This window comes from Talpa europaea (assembly GCF_964194135.1).
Source record: "Talpa europaea genome assembly, chromosome: 11".
Classification (NCBI taxonomy): domain Eukaryota; kingdom Metazoa; phylum Chordata; class Mammalia; order Eulipotyphla; family Talpidae; genus Talpa; species Talpa europaea.
In genome coordinates, this window is record NC_140078.1 from 7,360,703 (window position 1) to 7,383,427 (window position 22,725).

General features: G+C 43.4%; 1 protein-coding gene across 1 annotated transcript in view; it reads left to right on the plus strand.

The window, feature by feature from the left end:
* The window catches only part of B4GALT5 (beta-1,4-galactosyltransferase 5), a gene marked incomplete at both ends in the record, with an annotated part of 62,329 nt that overhangs the window by 25,394 nt on the left and 14,210 nt on the right, over window positions 1–22,725 (plus strand). The window contains one exon of the mRNA XM_084248335.1: window positions 20,937–21,071. Coding sequence (XP_084104461.1) covers window positions 20,937–21,071 — 135 coding nt within the window. The remainder of the gene's footprint in view (window positions 1–20,936; window positions 21,072–22,725) is intronic.

Genomic DNA, 22,725 nt, shown 5'->3' on the forward strand with positions numbered 1-22,725 from the left:
CACCAGTAATGGTGCACAGCATTTACTGATTTGCACACTTATATTCCTGGTATGTGGCCTCCTTCAGTTCAGAGACCAACTTTTTTTCTCTTTCATTATTAAATGCACTCTGAACCAACATGTGAGTTATTGCTAACCAATGCCAAGTCCTGTTCTTAGAACTGAACATGTGTTGTTTACCTTCTTAACCCAATGAGGTTAGGTGTTTTCCTAATTTTCTAAGTCAGGAAATTGAGGTAAAGAGAGTCTAAATAAAAGCATGTAAAGTCCAGGTAGTCTTATTCTGGAGGCCACGCTCTGAACCAGTAAGCTGTATTTATTTATGTACTTACTTATCTTCTCATTTATTCACTCATTAATTCATAAAATTTTTATGTATTCCCATTTTAATGTTTTTAGATACCCATTGCTTAACATAATGGACACATGTTGACAGATGGTTAGATCAATATGCTAATGAATATAAAAGCAACTTCTTATTGTGGAAGCAATGAGATTCTGATTTTATGAAGTATTTTCCTTTTTCACTTAGATCAGAGGGCATAAACAAGCAGTAAAGGCTGGGCCACCCCCGGGAGGATCAGCCAGCTAAGGTGATTGTGCTGTGTGACAAAAAGACAGCCTGCAGGTGTGCAGCGCCTGGTGACTGAGTCAGGCGGGGCTGTATGCCCATTGTTGGGGAATGGCCAGTGTTTCAAGAGAAGCTTTTAATGTGAATGACAATAAAAAATATTTAAATAAAAATAACAAACCTTTAAATGAAAATATTATGTGCAAGCTTTTTTCTTGGTGTCTTACAAATATTAACTTATTTTATCCAAAATGAGAGAGGGGAAGTGTTATCCCCATTTTATGAATGAGGAGATTGAGCAACGAATGGTTCAGGAATTTGTCCAAGGATTTGCAGCCAACTAGGTTTTAACCCTGGGTGGTTCTTCAGAGTTGATAACTTTCAGTCACCGTACCATTTACCTGGCAATTAATTTGCAGTTTAAAGAGATTAAACGGAAAACCAGAAGACCACAGATAGGTCAGACACCCGATGTGCACACAGTTAGACTTCTCATCCTGACTCCCTGGGAACGCAAAACAGTTTCTCTCTAACATAACTCATCTGTCTTTCTTAGTTAAAAATTTCTGCTGCATACAATTTATTTCACTCTTCTTTATAATTTCTCTGTTTTCCCTTACAAAGGAATATAAAGTATTACTAAGCAGCATGGGGCTTATTTTTCTAAGCTTTTTAAAATATAAACTAATGTTTGTTTCTGGGTTGATTTCATTTATATTAGTATTGTTACATCAAAATTGTATTTACTGAGCAGTGCTGCATCCGCAGTTGTTGGGGGAGAGCAGCCTGGCTGGAGCCCTCAGGTGGGGGCTTGTTTGCGGTGTCCATCAAACAGTAGGGAGGCCGGTTTTGGTTGGAGCAGAATAAGTGGGTTCAGAGTGAAAAGAGTTGAGGAGGTGCACTCATTTAGAGGAGGGGTAGTTGAACCTCCTTTTAAAAGAGCCAGCCATGAACAAGTTAGGCCCTGCAGACACTTTCCAGCAATTCACAGCTAGTGGAGAGCTTGTGGCTCTGAAGCAGCCACAGACCATCCATAAATAGGTGGCTGTGGCCGTCTTCCAGTAATACTTGTTTAAAAAACAGGTAGTGGGCAGGATTTGGCACTTAAAGTTTGCTACATCCTGATTTAGAGCCTGTGGGCCACTGTCCAGAGTGACTTTTATTCTGAGTGTGGTGAGATTTCCCTGGAGGAGTTTGAGTTGAAGGGAGTGGGGTCATCTGAGAGCTGTGTTAAAAGGATGCCGCTGGCTCCTGGTTGAGAATGTCTGAAAATGATGAGGACTGGGGCAGTTACCAGGACAGGAAGTTAACCAGGACAGGAAGATGGCTAGGTAGAGCAGTTTTGGGGCGGGAGGGCCAGTGATTTGGTTTGAGACAATCTGTTAGCCAGCCAGGTGGAGCGGTGGAGGATGCAGTTGGTACAGAGACCACTGTTCTGGGGTTGAAGTCAGGGCTGGGCTGAACACTTGGCATCTTTAGCTGGTATTTCAGGTCTTGAGTGTGGCCGAGAGAAGAGTGAGAGTAGCTTTGTCTGGATGGTTTTGACACTTTCATGATGATTCTGCTCATCGCTGCATGTAGCGAGACTCAAATGGATTAAGTCCAGAACCATCAGGCCCCTTGGGTTAGGCTTATTACTGGCCCCCGTTATCTTATTAAGCTCTAACTCGATAACGTTACATGTACAATCTAGTGACAGTAAGTATATTCATAATTCTGTGCAGCCATCACCACCGTTCATTTCCAGAATTTTCATCACCCCAAGCATACCCATAAAACCACAGTCCCCCACTCCTTTCCCCATTCAACTTTCTTCTGTCTCTGAATTTGCATGTTCTAGGCACCTCATATAGTGGAATCATGCACTGTTTCTGCTTTCATGTGGCTTATTTTACTTAGCATAATTTTTCAAGATTCATCCATGTTGTAGCATGTATCAATACTTTTATTATTGTTTAAACTTCTTTAAATAATTAATAGAAACCTTTTGTAATGAGTCTTTATCTAAGAGAGATGCCTTGCTGCAGGAGGCTTCCGTAACAAAGCCTGTATTCCAGCATCCTCATGGTCTGTGTTCTAGAAGCCCTGTGAATTTGTCCAAGTGGCTCTTGCAGTCCTCTTACTTTTGCTACTAGCAAAATGATGACAGTGATTGTAAGTAGCTGAGTGATTTGCTTTCTAGCTAACGTGATTTGCTGGATTTTCTGATACTAAATGGCATTTTTAATCAAAGAATAAGCTTGTTTTATGTGAAATTGCATAGAAAACCTGAGAAATGTGCAGCTTGAAGATAGCAATTGGGTTAGAATAGAGAGCTACTTCTGGAAATGGGGTGAGAGGTATTTGGGGAGCATAAGTCTTACAGCTTGCTCACTTGGCGGACAGCTGAGTTTAGAGGTAAGCCCTGTAGTGCTGGTCTCCCTCTTCTGGGCAGCAGTGGTGTTGTCTGTCCCATCTCCTAAACAACCTGTTTGTTCTTTGCTTCATCACAGCCCTGTTTATGGCAGTGATGGGCGCTGAGGGAAACCCTGGGTCTTCTCTGAGGTTCAGGAGTTAAGTCCCCCAAACAGTCAGTACTTGAGCAAGGTGTTTGTTTAGCCACTGCGAGGTCTCCTCAGCAGGATTCAGTGATGTTCTTAACTGTGGTGATAGAGAATGTTGAGGGATAGAGTGAAACGTTTTGAAGTCTATGCAGGACCAGCTGTGGGGGAAAAAAATGAAACAAACACCAACCCCCCCTAAAAACCTCATCATGTTAAAAAACTGAGGAAAAGAAAAATAGAGGCAAGAGGTTATTTTCAGTACTCATCTCATTTACTTTCCAGTAGGCCCTCCTGGTCACTCCCCATAATTCACTGAGTCATCTCAGCAGCGCCAAAAAGCAGCTTGAAAGTGGAAAAAGATCTAAGTGTCCATTATTCCCTCCTTTTGAATCGTGGTTGGCTTTGGGTTTGGGCCCTAGGTTGTCAGATTTTTGTTTTCCCTTTTTATGTAATCTAGTGGGCATAAGATTAAATAGACACTCTATCTGGGAGATTGGAAGAGGCATTGCTTTGGGCTCCAGGAACCCTGAGGACTTTACTTGTCCTCTGTTAGCAGTAACTGCAGTAACAATGTCTGTAGTGAAGTGTACATAGAGGCCAGGCATCGCCAGGGTCTCAGTAGCAAGCTTAGTAGGGAGCTTTTAAGTAATGTCAAGGTAATGATCGATCTCAGCTTATTTTTCTATACAGTGGAAGTAATACTACCTATGTCATTAAAAATCAAATGACACCCCATAACTTTTAATTTTCTTCTTGATTTAAGTCTTGCACAAGGAGGAAGTTTGAGAGGAATGTGTCATTGTAGATCTGTCTCACATTTTCTCCCAGAGACCAGGTGAGCTCTTAGCCCGTGTCCAGGGTTCAGCGGTTATATCTCTTATCAAGCATGCACTGGTAGGGTTTTCCCTCAAAGGCCTCATGGCCAGCTGATTATAAATCTTGCCCTTCAGAGGCAATACCCACACCAGTAGGTGTATCCACTCAGGGCCTCTGCATTCTTGGAACAGACAGTAAGTGACTCAGGAAAGGACCTCAGCTCTTGTCCAGCCAAATTATTATCCACCTGTCCTGGACATGCACTCAGTTCTCTTTGAGTTCCAGGTGTGTTTCTGTTTTCTGTCTTGTTTTTCTTGGACTGTCTTTGGGAAATTAGTGACCAATTTTGACCTTCATCTCTTATTTTGGCCCAGGAGCCCTAGACTGAAAGTGGTTGGCATGTCAGGAAGGTGTGAGATCTGGGCTCATTTCCAGCATCATCTATTCTCTGCCCTGCCATTCTCCTCTACTCTGAAGAAATAAACTTTGTTTATTTTGTGTCCTAAGGTGGAAAACGTCTTACGCTCTTGACTTAAAAAGATATTTCCACCAATCACATTAGCCAAATCCATATGTAATAATTATGGAGAGTGTGACTCTTAATTTCTGGCTATATTTTCTTCTTTATCATTCAGCTATGTAATAAAAAAAGCAATTCCCACTCTTCTAAGCAGAGAGTTCCGCTTCAGAAATCAGAAATAGACCAAATAGAATGAAAGAAGTCTTTATTTTGATGTGATTTAGCATGCTGCTTAGGGACCGTCACATACAAAAGCCTGAGGTCATGGAATGTGGTAACGTGTTACACCAAAAATCACACAGTTTATGTAACATTTTCCAAAAAGCCATACTCCAAATAGTATACCTTAGGCATATTTACAGCAGGCACTCTAGAGAAAGCAAGTACATCTCATAAAAGTATTCAGTAATTATATTAAATGTGATTGTAGTAAACAATCCACATAATAATCCAAATAAAATTTCTTTTTAATTGAAATAACATTACATAGGTAGGTCTTAGGTGTTCATGATTATAAATCAACATCTGTATATAGTACTTGTGGGTGGATTTTTTTCTTTTTTATTGAGGCGACACTGGTTTACAGCACCGTATGTGATTAAAGGGAGTAAGTCCAGACCTGTTTGGGTGTGTTATCACCATGCCACCCCCACCACACCATCCTCACCACCCAGAGCACCCCTGGTCCTTTACCACAGTCCAGTGGGCCCCCTCCACCCTTGCTTCCCATCCTCAAATAAGAGATTCTTCAGCAAACCCACACATAGGCTGTTTAAAAAAGACACATTTGAAGTTCAAAGATCCATCATGCAAGCAGAAGAAAGGTATGGTTAAAAATAGCATTAGCAGCAAAAACATAATCACTAGCAAGTGTTTACACTTTGCACTTGGGATCAGAGATCTGTGTGTTCACAGGCCAACCGGTGTGAAAGGGCGAAAAATAAAAATCCTAGGATGCCTTCGCAGCGCTGAAGTTGTCAGTGGATTAAAGAACTGTGTCGTCCTGGAAATGCTGCAGTGAGGGAGCTGGAGCAGAGGCGTGGTGCTGAGGGGGCCGCGGGGGCGGGAGGAGATGATAGAGCATCTCCCCAGACGCAGGGTCTGTGGCGGTGTTTTAGGACCAGACTTGTGGGAGGAGATTATTTTAAGACTTTTCATAATTCAAGATGAACTTGTATTTTAGTTGCGTGTGGACTGTCTTTGCACAAAGTAGTGTAGTTATGGTTATCTGTGAAACTGGTGGTTTCCTTTCTGGTCTCTACACGCCAAGTGCCACTAGAAAGTTGTAGTTCTCTGGCTAATATGCTAGGGTTCTTCTGAAATGACTACAGAAATACCCCAAGGTGCAAAGAAGTCATCAAAACCGTTGCACGCTGTAAAAGATAGGCAACACACCTCCAGTCCCACAAGTCTGGAGTGAGTATGTCTTTCTGCAAGCAGAGGAATGCAGAATTCTCTGCTCTCAGGCTGATTCCCCTTCCATATCCCCCCCCAGAGCAGCAGTCCTGGTCAGTATCCTCCCAGAGCAGGAAGTTACTTAACCATGTTCTCGAAAGAACCGAAAACTACTGCTTGTAGTTTCTCCTCCCCACTCCCCCAGGGCCGCGGGGACAGGCCTTTCACTGATCCTCTCTGGCTGGGCCCTCCTCCCTCCAGCTGGCTGCCTGCTCACTGTGCGTGCACCTGTTCTAACCCTGGTACCATGTGGCCTTCCCACACTCACAGCCATGGCTCAGTTGCCCAGGAGCACAGAAAGTGTTGCCCGTAGAGCAAGAAGATTTGTAAGGGAGAGATGACTGGCAGGTGTTTGAGCCGGCTCATGAAGGTGCTTATTCACTCTCTCTCTCTCTCTCTTTTTTTTTGGACAAGGTGAGTAGTCTTCAGTCAGTAGCTTAATTCATCTCTGCTATTATTGCTGCTCCCAGCATAAATGATTTAGCTCAAATGCAGAATAATCTCATAAATTTACTTAGTATTGGTGACCTGCTGTGAGCCACCTCTTCTCGAGTGTGGTGCTGTGACCACAAATTAGCACAAGACACTTGAAGAGAAGAAAATCTTTCTGTGACTTCACTTTAGAACGGCTGTTGGGGTAGAAGGTTAGGGTTGAAACCACGTGACCTTTTTCTCTTTCTTTTATTACGTAGTTCACAGCTTTCCTGTAACATTTTTTAAAAATTCACTTTTTGTCTGATAGTATTTTAATCCCTTCGCCATTTATCAGTTACCCTATCAGTGGGCTGGGATTCAGACATGCCAATCCCTGTGGTGGGGAGGCTGGGGCTGGACTTGGGTGGATGGAGGGAAGAGGCAATAATAAAACTCTCAACCTGAAGACTCAGGGGCTCCGTAGTTTAGAGTTCAAGAATTCCATTTATTTTAGGATGGCCCCAGAGCAAGTGCAGTGACCTTGCCCTATGGATGAAGTCACTCAGCCTTTCATGATTTGCCAGATCGTTGTTGAAGTCTAGAGCTGAGAATTTCACTCCTTTTTAACAGTGATCTAATTGTGAAAAGCACAGATGGATACTGACAGTTTACGAATGTTAAGCATTTGCTGATTTTAAAAATAACTGTGAGAAAGGAAAAGCAAGGTGAGAAGAGAGGCTGAAAATCAAATAGCCACGTTAGGTTTTGGATTTTCAGACACCAAAAGAGGCCAAGCAACACAGTCACACTAGATTTGCTTGGGTAGTTAGACTAGTTCAGGTTTTGCCTCCCCATACGCTGAACCCTTGGTGTATTGATTTTAATAGCTTATCGGGCAGAAGCATCTGCAGACAAATCCACAGGGTCATAAGCCAAGGTGAATGTCTAGAGAGTTGATGGATGGGGTGGGACATGTTAATTGGCCTCTGAGTGAAATAGGAACTCTGTTAGGATTCCTGTCCCTTGATAAACTTATTCCCTCTGGCAAGCTTGTTAATATTTAAAAATAAAGTGCATAATCTATTACGAAACACCCTAATTTAATTTTGTAGTATTTCAGTGCTATATGGGTGTCTAGAAAGGGTCAGTATTCTAAGGCCTTTGGGTTTCCTGAGTGTTAGCTCTTGATTGCCGCAGTTTTTTCAATTCTAGGGGTGTGTAGGCCTAGGAAATGTTTTTAGTCTGAGAGTAAGGCCAGTGTCAGGAATTAGTCATATTTCTTTGGTTGAACCCATGCATGTAATTGAAGAGCACCCCAGAGCAGCCAGCCCTAGGGTGCTGCGTGTAAGGGCCAAGGGGAGTCCAGCTGGGTGTGAGCTTCACTGGACTCTTCTCTCCCCTCCCTTTTCATTCTCAGCTCATGCTTTTGTTGTGGTGGTGGTTTTTTCCCGTGAGTTTTTCTTTTTCTAAATCTCGGGGGTTTTGTATTTACATTCTGAAAATAGGAGCATCTCTGTCTGCTATGTTGGCGGCTCCAAACAATCTCTGCTGCTGTCGTGGTGACTGGAGTTGGGGAGTGGAAAGATCTGAAATTGCAGAGACGGGTTCTAGGCTTTATGGCCTCTTCTAAGTCATGCTAAGCATGAGGAGTTTGAACTTGACCTTGAAAACAGAAAAGCCATTCAAGGACTAGGTGAGAAAATAACAGGAAGATTTATTTTTAATTTCTCTTAAGCTCTTCTATGAAATTATAAGTAATGAGTAAATGCAATTCTTGCTTCCAAAAGCAAAGTAAAGACTTTGAAGCAAAGAAAAGCCACTGCTTCTGCTTCTGCTTCCCAGGGGGACATTAGTAGGGTATTAACCTGTACTATATTTTCTGGCCCATTTACATCGCAAATCGAACTTCTCTCCCAAATTTTTATTATGAAAAAATTCAAATATACAGAAAGTTAGAATAACACACGGAACTCATTATCTTGCAAGGGTCAACAGTTATTATCATTTTGCTTTAACTCTGTTTTATTCTTTTCCCAGAGCCTTGTGAAATTAAATTGTAAATAAAGGTCAAGACCTCTTAATATAATAAGCTTACATCTTTTTTTAAAAGAAGGATATTTTCCTGTATAGTCACAATGCCATTATTGCAACCGAGAAGAGAGTATTTTCATAAGAAATCTCCTATCTCGTCCATATTAAAATCTCCACAGTGGGGCTCATGTCTTAGCGATCTATAGCTGTGCTCTGCCCCCATCACAGAGAGTCAGCTGCTGTCTTTCCACCCTCCACACTCCCCACTGTGGTAACTTTCTGAAGCTCCAGGCCAGTTGATCGTGGACTGCGATGTTCTGTATACACTGGCACGCAATAGTGACATTTAAAATGAAATCATTTTTCACGAGATGTCTTTCATGCTTTTATCCCCAGCACCTTAGGCCTCACATTTAGATAGGTTTGCAATTTTGCTTTTATAAGGTGAACATCCTTGAACATGCTTATTTGTCCTGTTACTTCTTTGGGATGAATACCTGAAAGTGGGAGCTCTGTGGTTAGAGAGCATGAGCTTTTCTCTCTGCTCTGTATTTGCCAAATTGCCCTCTGTCCCTTAACACCTATTATGTGCCTGTCAGCAAGGTATGAAGTACCTGTTCCCTCACAGCATTACCGACCTTTTTATTATCAGTCTCAGGAGTCATTTAGACAATTTCCAGTTTCATGCTAAAATCTTACGTTACATATTTGCAAAGGCATAGAAGAAATGAAGTTGTTGGCAGATAGCATTTCAGAGTTGAGGAAGTTCAATTCTGTTAGATAATTACATTCTTTTAAATCATCACCAATCAAGAGGAATTTAACAATGGAGACCAAAGAGACAAAAATTAAAATGTGGTTTTCACATTGAATGGAAGAGAGTAAGAGGAAATCTAGACATGAGAAACTCTTTTGAGACGCATGTTCTTTCCAGCAGGCTGCAGGGTCATTGCTGGCTTTCATTTGCACAGGGGGCGGGGCTCCCAGAATGTGCTTTTCCACCTAATTAAGGTTTCACCCCCCACTTTATCAAGAAAGGGGACTGAGTGCTGAAGATCGCCCTTCTGGAAGGGAAGGCCCCTGGTGCAGGGCAGTGAAGCCCTACTCCTGCGGCCTGGGAGGGCAGGGCGGGTGGACGAGTGTTCATCTGAAGTGTATGTGAGCCCGTTGAAGAGAAAACAATGAATTTTATAATTATGGGGTTTGGGGTTGAAAGAGACTTTGCAGTCTAGTGCTTCTCCAGGTCCAAGGGAAGGGAGAGGACTGAGAATTTCCAGGGGGCTGTATCGTTTATAAAGCACATTCAGTACCATGTAATTTATATTTTGAAAACATTCAGTGGGAATATAAACTAATGTTTTTTTTTTATTTTGGAAACCTTTTTGTAATATACCAAGAGCTGGACGGTTTTTGTGGGTTCCCGGTGTGTTGGGGTAGGGTGTCAAGGACTGAGAAGACGGTCACTAATGCCGTGGTCCAGACGCGGCTGCATCCGCCAGGCACAGGACTCGGGTCAAACTTGTTGGCCTCTGGGGTCCAGAAGTTCACCTCCTCCCCGTTTTTTCCTTAGGAGGGAGACTCTTGAGAGGCTCTTACCCCAGCCATCGTGTTGTCCTCTGCCACACACGGGCCCTCTTGGCGCTTGCTGCCTGGATCTCTAGGCCTTCTGCTGCTAAGACGCTCCTCTGGGCTTCAGGGCCGGGAGGGCGTGAGGAGAATGTGGAGCATCACTGGTCACATTTCCAGAATAGAGTGCGGGTTGGTGTTGACTATTGCTTTAGAGCTGCAGTCTGGCCGGCAGAATCCTCTGCTATTTCCCTATTACATATGTCTTTTTAATGTAAAGAAAACTGGAGAAACAGAAAAAAGATGGAAAAAAGTCAACCCAGATTACTGATACCTTGCTTGCTCTATAGTTGTGTGTGTGTGCATGTGTGTGTGTGCACGCGTATTTTTGGTCTCGTGCTTGTGCTGATTTTTCAGCAGTAATCACTATCACACAGAACTGTTTTCATGCTGCGGGTGTTGGTCTAAACGGGCTATGATTGTTCACATTCATAGCTTTTTGTCTTTAAAGGTCTATAAGATTCTTTCAAGTGTATGTGCTAGTTAATTTATTTGTTATTTTATTAATTTTGAGTTGCTTCTCAAGTTTTGCTGTTAGACACAATGAAGAACTTCGCACATAGAAAGCCCTCATATTTGGAATAGTTTTCTTGAAGTTGCTAGATCAGAGTGTGTGAACATTTTCATGGTTTTCTTGAATTTGCAGATGATTTTCCCAAAGGCTTATAACAATTTACACTTAGACCAGCACAGTTAGGAAAGTATCCGTTTCTCTATCCTCTTTTCTGCCTTATAGAATCTGTTTTGTGTCGCTACAGAAAGAAAAACCAGTATGCTTCTGACTTGAGAAAATAAGACACCTCCAGCAAATGGCAGTTAACAGCATGCTGTGTGCTGAGCTTTAATTCATTAATTTAATAAATAGCTAAGTGCCTACTATTTATCAGACTTTGTAGATGGGGGGAAAAAAGAATAGAGACAGTCTGTACTGCTAAGGAGCTTGTAGGCTGCTGGGACAGACACGCTCAGATCTACAGGGGTGGTGGACAAGCGTTTTTGTCTGGCAGGGAAAGAGCCCCATACAGCGCTGTGTCGGGATCTGGAAAAGCCATGAAAAGTGCCCTTAAGCTTAGCATGAAGGTGTTGCCAGAGCATTCCTTCAGAGGAGAGGCGTCTGCAGCTGCAGGAGGCTGAAATCATGGGGGGAGAGGGGAAGGTTGGGAGAGTTGGAGCTGGAGAAGGTTGGGCCCAAGAGGGCAGCGGGACCTGCCTGTGTTGCTCTGCTGGTCTGCGTCTCCAGCACTTTTCTCATCAGTGACATGTCTTCAGCCACCGGACTTTACTCCCAGGGCAGAGCTGGGTAGATGAGGCTTTCTGCAAGCAGCACCAGAAAAGTAATTTACAGTTTTCTCTGACCCATCATTCAAGTTAGTGCAGTGGTGATGCTACTGAGAGTATTTGGAGAAACAAAATTGAAGCTCAGATTCGCTAAGTGGTCACCATGGGTTATTCAGCCGGTCAGTATCTGTTTCAGCCACATTTTTATTTCTAACCTCATGTGGTTTAATCATTTAACAGATCATAAACTAACAGGTCTGTGGAAATGTTTGCCAGGTGCTTAGTAGTTGTTAATTTTTACCACTTTGTGTTTATTTTCTTCCCTTAGTAGCTGGGAATAATAATTGGAGGGGGTGGGAAACGTAACTTGGGTCATTTTTCTGCCCCAAATGGGCAGGAGTGGAAAAGCAAAAGATTCATCATATGAAGTTTTCCCACCAAAATAAATTTTGGAATTCTTTACTCTCTTGACTAACTCCCCCCTCCCCCTGCCCCACATACACACCCACACAGAGTTTCTTTAAGCACTTTTTGTGTGAAAATTCTCACACAATTGCTCCAGAATATTTAAATAGATGTGTCAAAGGGTGTAAAGTTTATTGTCAAAAAATTCTATGCATCTTAAAAATAAAAACAGCTTCCCCCCCTTAAATGTGTGTCATTGTGCACCCACAACCTTGAATTTTAATCTCTCCATGTGTAGCAAAAGTATCCAACATTTTAAGCAGAGCTGAGTGTAAAAATTCAGAATTCACATCAAGGCTTCAAATTTATCTTTGGAAACTTAATAAAATTTTGGGGGATGCCCTGATTATGAACCTGGCACCCACTGCTGAAGTGGAATGTTAGAAGCCAGTCGTGTATGTGATATTGACAGTGATGATCCAGATAAAGCAATCAGGAAGCAAAGTGTGGGAGACCTGGATTCAAGGATTTCCTAGGTGTCGACAGCCAGAGAGGTGATGAAGCATTTCAGAAAAAAATTGAACCCTACAGACAAAGACAGGTTGCAGAATCTTGGCTCCACACTGTCAACGTTACTTATCCAAACCACTGTCTACTTCTTTATAAAATGAGGGTGATGTCCTGCCTCTCGGTTTATTTTGGGGTGAAATGAGATAGTGTATATGGGTACTTGGAAAGGCACTGGCACACAGGGATGCAAGACTCCATCTCTTTATAGCAGAGTAAGTGGGTTCATACTGCATAGAACACCTGCTGTGCAAAGTGGTAAACTCTAATGAACTCTGATTTGAAGGGTGAGATGAATTATTTTTCAGATTCTGTTTTTTTTCTCAGAAAATATTAGTCCAAAGGTAGTGCTGTTTTTGCAGCTATTCTAGCATAGCAAACCATTCCTGACACATTCCTGTTATTTGTTTTCCCCTAATTTTGATCGTATCTTACATATATACCTTATATGTGGGGGGAAGACCACACAACCTTCCCATTTTCTGGTGTTTATTCCTTTTCTGCTTCTGTTCCCCTGTATCCTCTCCCTCTCCCCCATTCTTCATTTTATTTCGAAAGCATAGGCATGTGAATGAGGTATAAACCTTGATTTGTAGATTTGATACCAGTTTCCTGTAATAAACTTGACGTATTCTCAATCACAGGTGGTCTGGTCTGTGGGGGTGTTCAGAACAAAGATACCCGATATGTGTAAGTCCAGGGGACGACCCTGCTCTGACAGCCCCCCTGAACACTGAGCCAGCCCCCTGCTGACTGCCTGGCCCAGCCCCTCTCCTGGCTGTAAGGTTGTCTTGAGAAGCCCGCTGTGTTCCTTGACATCTCCCCTCTGCTCCATCTGCTCGCTCTGGTCAGCAGCCTTGTTACTTTCCTCCTGCTGCTTCATGTGGAGAGACATCCTTGCCTTGGGTAAGATTTGGACATGCAGCTTGCAGTGAGCACGTGGGGCTCCTCATACAGAACCTTATTCGGGCCATCCCAAGAAGTTCTTCCTTCTAAAGAACTGAAGTCAGCTTCTAAAAAGCTCAGTCCTTCATCTGGAGCCATGAGTTTTGAGTTTGGGAGAATTTACTTGTTGATGATACCTATGAGTTGGCCCACCTGACATGTGATCCTGGATCATGCATTTTTTAACGGGAGGCCCCCGAGTACAGCACAGAAAGCCCTTGTGACCTTTCCCTCCTCTATCCTTCTAGCCTCTTCTCACAGTATTTTGTTGTTGTTTTGCTACACATATTCTCCGCTGCAGCCATGCGACGTGCCTGTAGCTCCTCAGATGCGTTTTCCTGCTTTATGCCCCTTTGCCTTCCTCAGAGTGGCTTGCTGACTTTCGTCCTCACGATGTTTCTGAAGCTGCTCTCCTGTGCTCCCTGGCTGACGTGACTAGTTAGGAGATTCTTTGCTGGCTCCTCCATGAAAGACAGCAGTGCTGAATGCTATTTACAGTTATCTTTTTATCTGTAGAGCAGGAGCACTTCCTGCTAATAATAGGTATATATTCCATGTTTCAGCCGTTCACCTTTCCTGTGTTTCTTTTTATAAAATATGTATATGTATATATATAAATATATATAACATTTCACCTTATTTCTTAAACCATAAGTAACAGATCACAAAATTGCTCTTTATCCCCCCCCTTTTTGTTTTAAAAACCTTTTTATTTAATAATATGTTCTGGAAATAACTTCATTGGTTTTCCTTGGGGGGGTGCGGTTTGTAAATTTTATTGAAGTAGAACATGCACAATAGGTACATTTTTTTCATTTTTACAAAATGACCAATACCCAGGTCAAGAGAGAAAGAAAACCAGACACCCCCTTTCAATCCAGTAGCTTCTGTGAACATGCTGTGAATGTTCTGGTAATAACCCCAGCCCTGGCCTAGAAGGCAGGATAACAGAACCATCTGCATGGGCTAAGTCAGAACTGGCTCACTTCCTCTTCTGTGAAGCAGCCATGGAGCAATGTGCTGCCTGCTGGTAAACCAGCCTTTCAGCCCCCACTAATAACCAAGTAGCCAGATAAAGAAGATTTAAATAACGGGTGCCTAGCGTGACATCTCAGTGTGTCCTTCCAAATCAGGGAAGTGTTTCAGTCCCAGCATCTGCCCTCTGAACTAGATGTCGTCAGTACTTCTTCAGGCCTAGGTAACAGGAAAGAGCTGAGCCTATGGATGAAATCCAGAATTCCCATCCCTCCCGAGAAAAATTACTCCCTGTCCTATCTGTGTAAACTAAACTCAAATGTGATTGCTGGGACACTTCTCACAGGGAATATCTGTCAGATGCTTCCTGAGTTTGAATCCTTGCTCTGATGATTTAATAAATTCTGTAACTATTTTTGAGACTTTTCAGTCAACACTACAAATTTTTTTTTATTCTAGTATGGACGGACTTTTGGCTTCTTTCCAGTTTGGAGCTATTTGGTTGGTCATTTTTTATTGCCTCATAGTACTCCACCCATGTGTCCCTCCAATCTCCATTGGTTGCTATTCCTATTATGAATTATGTTGCACAAGATTTTCAATAAAATTATGCATTATATTAGGAATGTTAAAAAAAAACACAAACAACTGAATAACTTTGTGAGGAATAAGAGTATCAGTATGAGAACATATTTTGGGAAGAAGTAACCTATTTGGGCAGCTCTACTCAAACAGTAAAAAGGAACTGCTAAGCTTTTCTTAGGGACACCGGCTAACTCAGAACATTTTGGTTTCCTCTCATAAAGGATCGGGGTAGTGCAGCATTTAGAGACAGTCTTGAAATCCCATATTCTGACCTCCTTTGACACAGCTGAGTTCAGAATACTCAATTGTTTATTGTCCTGATGTAGATAACTCATTTATTCAAATATTTATTATGCATCTTCTGTGTCCTGTTCTTCGGGTAGGGTGGGGGACACAGTGTTGAAGGAAGCAAACAGCAGTCCTTGCCCTCCTGGGCTCACATTCTCCTGAGGGAGCTGACAACAGACAGGAGAAACAAGCATGTTAAAAAGGAAAATAGAAGAGGGTGTGTATGTGTGGGGGGGCGATTTAATGAGTGGCCAGGAAAGGAATAGCATTTTTTACTAAATTCCCTGTTGCTTACCAAGTCACTGCAGCAAATGGTGAGAATACACATAGTCAGATAAAAAAGTAGGACCTTATAAAACCTTTGTTTCTGTCTTCTCCTTTTGGGTTCATTGTGTCAAATTATTTTGCTCCTAATCTGCAATGTCAGATTTCATTATCTAGTGAGGCATTTTTATGAGTCAGTCATTTATAAATGTTTGTGTTCAAGGGAAAAATTGTGTTACTTGATTCAGAGAGACATGGAGGCTGACCGGAATGCTAATGGACAGGGAGAGGATGTCTTCCTATTAAGGGACAAGAGGAAAAAAGTACTCTGCTGTGTGACTGAGAGGTGACCAGAGGGTAGGAGACCTAACATTTTGCTCCCGGAAACCCTCCCATTAAAACCATGGCCCGCGGCTGTTAACTCTGGCGTCTGGGTGGAAATTTCCATTTGGGTAAACTGGATGAGGCTTATTTTTCTCATCTGCATTATAGACATAAGTGATTCCTCAACGTAGATACTGGGGCTGGGTAGTGATTACGATTGCTCCTGAAAGTGTAAAGAAGTGATTGGTGAACCTGACTTTAAAGTAAAGTAAATGTTTTACTTTTTACTACCCTCATCATTTTGTGCCCGTAGCATGTCCTGCCTTGGGCCACTGAGGCCTAGTTTTGTGTGTAAAAACTCACACAGGGAGGTAGGTGCCCAGCGGGTGCGGGGTGACGCAATGGAGGCTTGAACAGCCATGTACCCACTGACTTTTGGCTTTCAGCTGTGATTCAGCCACTGTTGGTCAGGAACCATAGGACTGGAAAGCACTGCTTTTCAAATTAAAACTTATCAAAATGTTAGGGAACACCCAACCTCACGCCTCTCTTTTGACTTCCCTAACCAGGTGACCTTGAGTAAATGACCTCTGAAAGACTTCCTTACCTAAAATAATAAATCAAGATATCTGCTTCACAGACATGTGAATTTTAAATGAGGCACTTGAGATGGAAAGCAATGTATGTGTGCATATACCCTTCCTGTTTCAGCCAGAGCCATGAGCTAAACTTAGTAACGAGGCTTGTCATAGCGATACTTGTAAGGTCCTGCAGTTTGATCTGTATAACCAGCTGCATGAGCGCAGAACAGAAGGGCAGCTTAGCAGCAACATATCTACGAAGATTAAGAGGATTTTGTCTCCTGCAAGTTTAGAATGAATCAATAACAGGGTGTGACTGCTAGTTATACCCACAACATTCAGCTAATACTGCTTATTTACCAGGAATGGAGTCTTCAATTGTTATTAATATCCATGGTAATGCTATGCATGTGGGTCTCCAAGAGTGGGCTTGAGGAATAGTACCTTGGTAACAGGGGCAGGGAGGGATGTCGGGGTGTCAGGGCTGCTGGTCCTGCTTGTCTCTGGGCCACCACTGCTGCCTGGACCCTGCTGTCAGCATGGCGCTGCCCGTTCTCCAGTGTGGACCATCGGCCAGTGCAGAGGACAGCAGCCAGGATGGCGAGGGGAGCTGTGATGATACTTGGGGGGTACACGAAGAAAGGAAGCTGTCTAGCTGGGGTGGGGGGGAATTAGATGGGATAGAGGTGTGAAGGTGGAAGGGTTGAAAATGCTGATGTGTGGGAAACGATTTGACTGTTCTGTCAAGGGACAAGATGGGAACCAGTGAAACAGAGTGACTGGAAAACATTTTGGGCCCAACCCAAAGCAGAATGGAAGTTGGCTGTGTTCTTGGAAGGCATAAAGTTTTTCAGTGGTGTGGAAACATTCAATGATATTGCAGTGTTCTCGAAAATCTCATCCAAACCCGAGTTTATGAATTGGTGATGATTTTCTTTTGTTTGACTATTTTTTATTTCCTCAGCCTTTTATTTATTTTTTGCAACATTGTCAGAGTTCCTGTGGAGAATTAGAAACAGCATTAGTATCAGTGTAAATTTATTAGTTGAATGATAAGACTAACGTGAGATAATTGTTAGCATACTAAGACAAAATAGAAACAAAAGCCAAATTCTTGATAATCAGTAACGGTACTGCAGGAATTTGAGAAGGGGATGGCTGGAGATGTGATTAGGGAGTTTGGAGGGTTAATAAGATTTGTCTGGCAGAACCTGGGAGAGCAGAGACCGTAGGTGAAGAAGGCAAGGGACATAGAAGGCTTTTGAGCAAGAGTGGCATGGATAAATCTGTAATTAAGAAAGAGCCATCTGGCAATTTTGCAGAGGAGATGAAGATTTGAGAGCTATCTTTCTGTGAGAATCATTTAAACCTTGTGGGTGCATGAAATCTTTGAGGGAGAGGTTATAGCTGGAACACAGTGCACGTGGTCTTACCACCTGGTGGTTAAGAACACAGGTACATGTGATTTAAAACCAGCCCTCAGCTGACCTTTGTGAAGCTGTGCGAAGAAACCATAGCCTAGACATTACTATAAATTGGATAGCGTTACTTGCCTCGTAGGATAATTATGAGGAGTAAATGAAATAAAGAATTATGTGATTACGTGCTCAATAAATGTTACCTAATATTCTTACTTACTGTGAAGCTGAGGTTCCCTAGGGCAGTGTTTCTGGAAATGTGGGCCTCAGACCAGCCCATTGGCCTCACCTGCGGGCTTGCTGCAGCTATAGATTCATCCCAACTCCCAGGTGTACAGACTGGCGACTCGGTGGGTGAGGCCTAGGAAGCAGTCTCTCCGGCTGTTTGCAGGGAAGTGTTTGCGACATCTCATAAGGAACCCTGTAGTTGGCATGGAGGATTGGTGGACTGTCTCGGAAGGAAAGTTTTTCAAGGTGGGACTAAGCAACAGTGCCCCCTGCGGCGGGGACAATGAAGTATGGTGTAAATTGTAAGACTCAGGGTAATGTATTCTTTGCAGTGCCCCACTAGTAGCTCTTACACAGCAGTCAACAAATATTTGGGTTTTTTTGGGTGAGTGTGGTGGAGACTTCCCCACACAAGCCGTTCTTGGACACCAGCAGGTATCACGGGTTCAGCTCAGTTCAGCCCAGTGTGGACACCATCTACCAGAAGGTAGCGATGGCTCCACGGGCTAAGGGCTGGGTCTCCTAGGGCCTCCTCCGCCTCCACTTCAGACGCCAGTCTCCAGCCCCAGCTACTGCCTGCACTCTGACCAACCTCGGCTCCCACGACCTCCTCCTCAGGTTCATTTAGTTTGCTGGAAGACTATGAACTCAGGAAACCCATTTACCCATGAGGTATTTTCAGGAACTGCCAGTTGGGAGATGCTTGGACAAGATATTATTATTATTATTATTATTATTATTATTCTACTCCTTCAGGAGTGCCATTTGCCCCAAATCTCCATGTGTCCACCCTCCTGGAATCTCTCAGAAGGGCCTCCTCTTGATTTTTAATGGGGGCCTCAGTACCCAGGCACATTTGATTAAATCATTGGCCATTGGTAATTGGGGGAGATCTGAAAGTTCTCAATGGGGGACAGGGGGTGGGGGACCCATCTTAATCCCATGATTAATTCCCTGGTAGCCAGACCCCATCCTTAGGTACTTCCCCCCGAAGTCATCTCATTCACATAGCAAGAGACATGTCTTACCACTCTCAACTTAGGGAAACCCAAGGCTTTTGTGAGCCAGGAACCGTGGGTCCAGATCAGATATATATAAGAGATATATTTTGGTCATCTGAATCTTATAAATCACAGTATCACAATATTACTGAAGACAACTGACTTAGTAGCACCTTGGGGGTGGGTGAAGATTTCAGAGCATTTATGTATAATCTCCGTATATGTGTGATCAAAATAGCAAATGATGATAATACCATGGAACCACATTAGAAATTTGATATTGGACAAAATTCAACTCTTACGTTCTGCAGAGACTTCCGGACTGTCTGCTGTGATAGGGGCTGTGCTGTCCGCTCGAAATAGAAAAGAGCTCTTATTTTCAGTGGCTTCCCAGATTGACACTTTGCAAAGGATTTGATGCTTTCTTTTTTGGTAACCTGTTCTGGTTACAGAGACTAAACACTGTACCTGGTCATTTTTTGACAGTGCCGGAAGTTAAGTGTGTGGCCGCCTCCCGGTCCAGGCAAGGCGTCATTGGAAACGCCTGTCTCGTTCCTGAAAGCATTCTGACCATTGATGTTTTTTGTTAATTATTTTATGACTTGGCCTCTACCATGATGATTTGACAAGATGATTTGAAATTTTTTGAAAGATAATTAATGTCCCTGTTGAACATCGGCCTCCCGGGTTTCCATCATGGACAGTCGTGCCGTTTGGTTTGTTTCCATTCCCACACCCGGCCCCAGTGTAAGTCCCAGACACAGAGCTTGAAGCAAACTGACTTCTGAGCTTCATCCATTTAGTCTGTTCACTGCCTATCATGTGCAGGACAGTGTGATAATAATGAGGAAACAGTGTCTACAAAACCTGTCTTGTTGGAGAGCCAGAACGGACAGCCCAAGGCTGAGTCTGTTAAGTCTGCAGGAGCGTCCCAGGTCACAGTCATGTACCTGCCCAGGCTTGGCTGGAGGTCAGCCAAGTGTTCAGGTGATCCCTAGTGTATACCAGAGATAAGATTGGTGAATGCGTCCCTCCTGTAAGTCATCCCTCTTTTACAGTGAGAGAAAAAGTGAGTAATCTAGCGTGGCTGCTTCGGAAGCTGTTTTTAAAACCTTAAGCTTGCTTGGAAATAGATGAGAGTATTTGAGAGTGGAAGTAGAATACAAGAATTATATTTTGATCTATTTGTGATCTCCTACTTTGAATCATAGAGAGACTTCCAGAAAATCCAACTGGAGATCACTCCAAAGACAACAGTGCTGGACCAACCCAAACAAACATTCCTTAAGTGTTGTAGCAACTCCCGCCAGTGTCATGCCACCCGCTGCTTCTCTTTGCTTTCGGCTTTGGGGCTGAGCTGGGTGGGTAGTGAGTTCTGTTGATATTCTTGATCTTCTTTTACTTTCCAAAACCCCCCAAAGAAAAGCAGCTGCAGCCTTAGTCAATAGGTCCACCAGATCTAGATTTGTGTCCCCAGCAGGTTGAGCGGCCATTGGTTTCCTTTCACTGAGTAAGCCATGGACACCAAGGAGGAGGTCTTAGAGCAGAAGTCTTCTTAAAAATATTTTCATTGTGGGCCTCCCTTGGTGGCGCAGGCGGTTGAGCGCCACACTGTGAAGCTGTCCGCAGCCTCTGCAGTGCCCGTTCGATCCTGGCTGGCCAGCGAGGGTCCCACATGGCGCGCAGACCTCTCCTGTCTCCCCGCTGCTCCCCTCAGCAGTGTATTTCAGTTGGTCTGCCTGTTCTGTTCCCCACTCTGTCTCTGGTGAATCCTTTCACCCTCTCGCGCATCTGGCCTGTACCCTGGTTCTTATGTAAATGAATAAATAAATCTTTAAAAAAATTTTTTTTCATTGATCTGTAAAGTTCTTTCCGATAATCACAGTGATGGCACATAGACTGGGTATCAAAGACCTAATAGAAGTAAATTCATGGTTTTCCTAAAACTACTGACGAGTGCAGAAATTTCCCTGAGTCCATTTGCTACCCCAGGGATGTTGGTGTCCAGAAAACATTGGCCCCCATATGGAAAACAAAGTTATTTGTGTTTTAGTGATTGTTTTTTAATTCACCTCTTTCCCTTCCTTTCTGTCCTCTGCAGTGAACACCTACCTCTTCATGATGCAAGCACAGGGCATCCTAATCCGGGACAACATGAGGACAATAGGTGCTCAGGTGTACGAGCAGGTGGTTCGGAGTGCCTACGCCAAAAGGAACAGCAGCGTCAACGACTCAGGTATATTTTTAGTAAAGAGGTGGTCTGATTAGAATTTCTCCTCCCAGGAGTGGTAAATTTGGTTTAATTATTTTTGATGGAAAAAAAGAGGGAAGGCTTGGCTAGTCTCACTACTGAAATAGAAGCTCTGGCAAATCCAGTCCTTGTGTGTTTGCTAACAGTATATTATTTTCTTTTATATTATATATTTTTTACATCATTTTTCATTTTTGCACAATGTGTGCATTTTCATCTTGGTTATATTCCCCATACAATTCCCACCCCCCTTATTTTAACCCTCACCCCTCCTTCCCTCCTGCTAACAGTATTTTAGGGTGACTAGCTGACTCCATTTCACTCCTCATACTTTTCAGGGAGGGGGAGTTTAGAAGTATTTTTCAAAACCTCTTTTTTTGGAGTAGTGAACCCCCTCAAAGCAGATTAAGCCTCTATTTGGGAACCAGCAAAAACAGGATCACCAAAAGCTGTTCTGGAAATAATTTGTATCCAACTGGATCAATGTGTTACTTTTATTTTATTTTATTTTATTTTATTTAAAGATTTATTTATTTATACAAGCACTGGGTACAGTCAGAAGCACGGGAGGGTGAGAGAATTCACCAGAGCCAGAGCGGGGAACAGAGCAGGCGGACTACTGATGAAATACACTGCTGAGGGGAGCAGCGGGCGGCAGGAGAGGTGTGTGCGCTGTGTGGGACCCTCACCCAGCGGCCGGGGATTGAACCGGTGCTGCAGAGGATGCGGGCAGCTTCGCAGCCCAGCACTCAACCGCTGCGCCACCGGAGAGGCCCTGTTACTTTTATTTTATGGGGCTTGTTTGCTGTTTTTTGAGTTACATGTGATGGTGGTGGAGCTGGTGCCACTCCCCTGGGATTAATCTAGCCCTGGGGGACACACAGGAGGAGCTGCTCCGACCCTTTCCTGACTTTGTTCAACCCAGTGGGCCTTGTTTACCTGGTTGTTTGTGCTCTAGAGAAACTGAACAACTCTCCCCCATCTCAATCGAATGGTCAGGGACAGTCTACAGATCAGAGCTCCTGGAAGTTTCCCTGGCTTCCCTTCCCGCCGGGGCAGTTCATCCTGCGGTTTAGTCCCAGCTGCATGCCTGGGTCTGATGGTCAGACTCTCAGCTTTGAAGAAAACTTTTCAGATGATTCAGCTGAACATGGCAGTGACAGTCACAGCGTGATGGACACAGGGGAGGACATTTCTGCCTCAGCCTTTGAAACTTTCACCCGTGGCTTTTATTATCTTCTTAGCACTAGTTGTATAAAAAAGGAAAAAAGCACAGAGGTCAGATAAGAGCTTGTTCCTGAAATGTGATTTTTAATGTTTTTATAAAAGACTATATTCATGGCAAGTTCTTTACCTTTGAGAGAAGGCTGTCTTTTTTTATGTCTGTCTTTCTCACTTTATCTCTCTCTTTATAACTCTTTTTTTTTTTTTAAGATTTATTTATTAATGCATACAAGAACCGGGGTACAGGCCAGATGCATGGGAGGGTGAGAGGATTCACCAGAGACAGAGCAGGGAACAGAAGAGGCAGACCAACTGAAATACACTGCTGAGGGGAGCACCGGGCAAGACAGGAGAGGTCTGCCGTGCCATGTGGGTATCTCCCCGGCCGGCTGGGATCAAACCCGTGCTGCAGAGG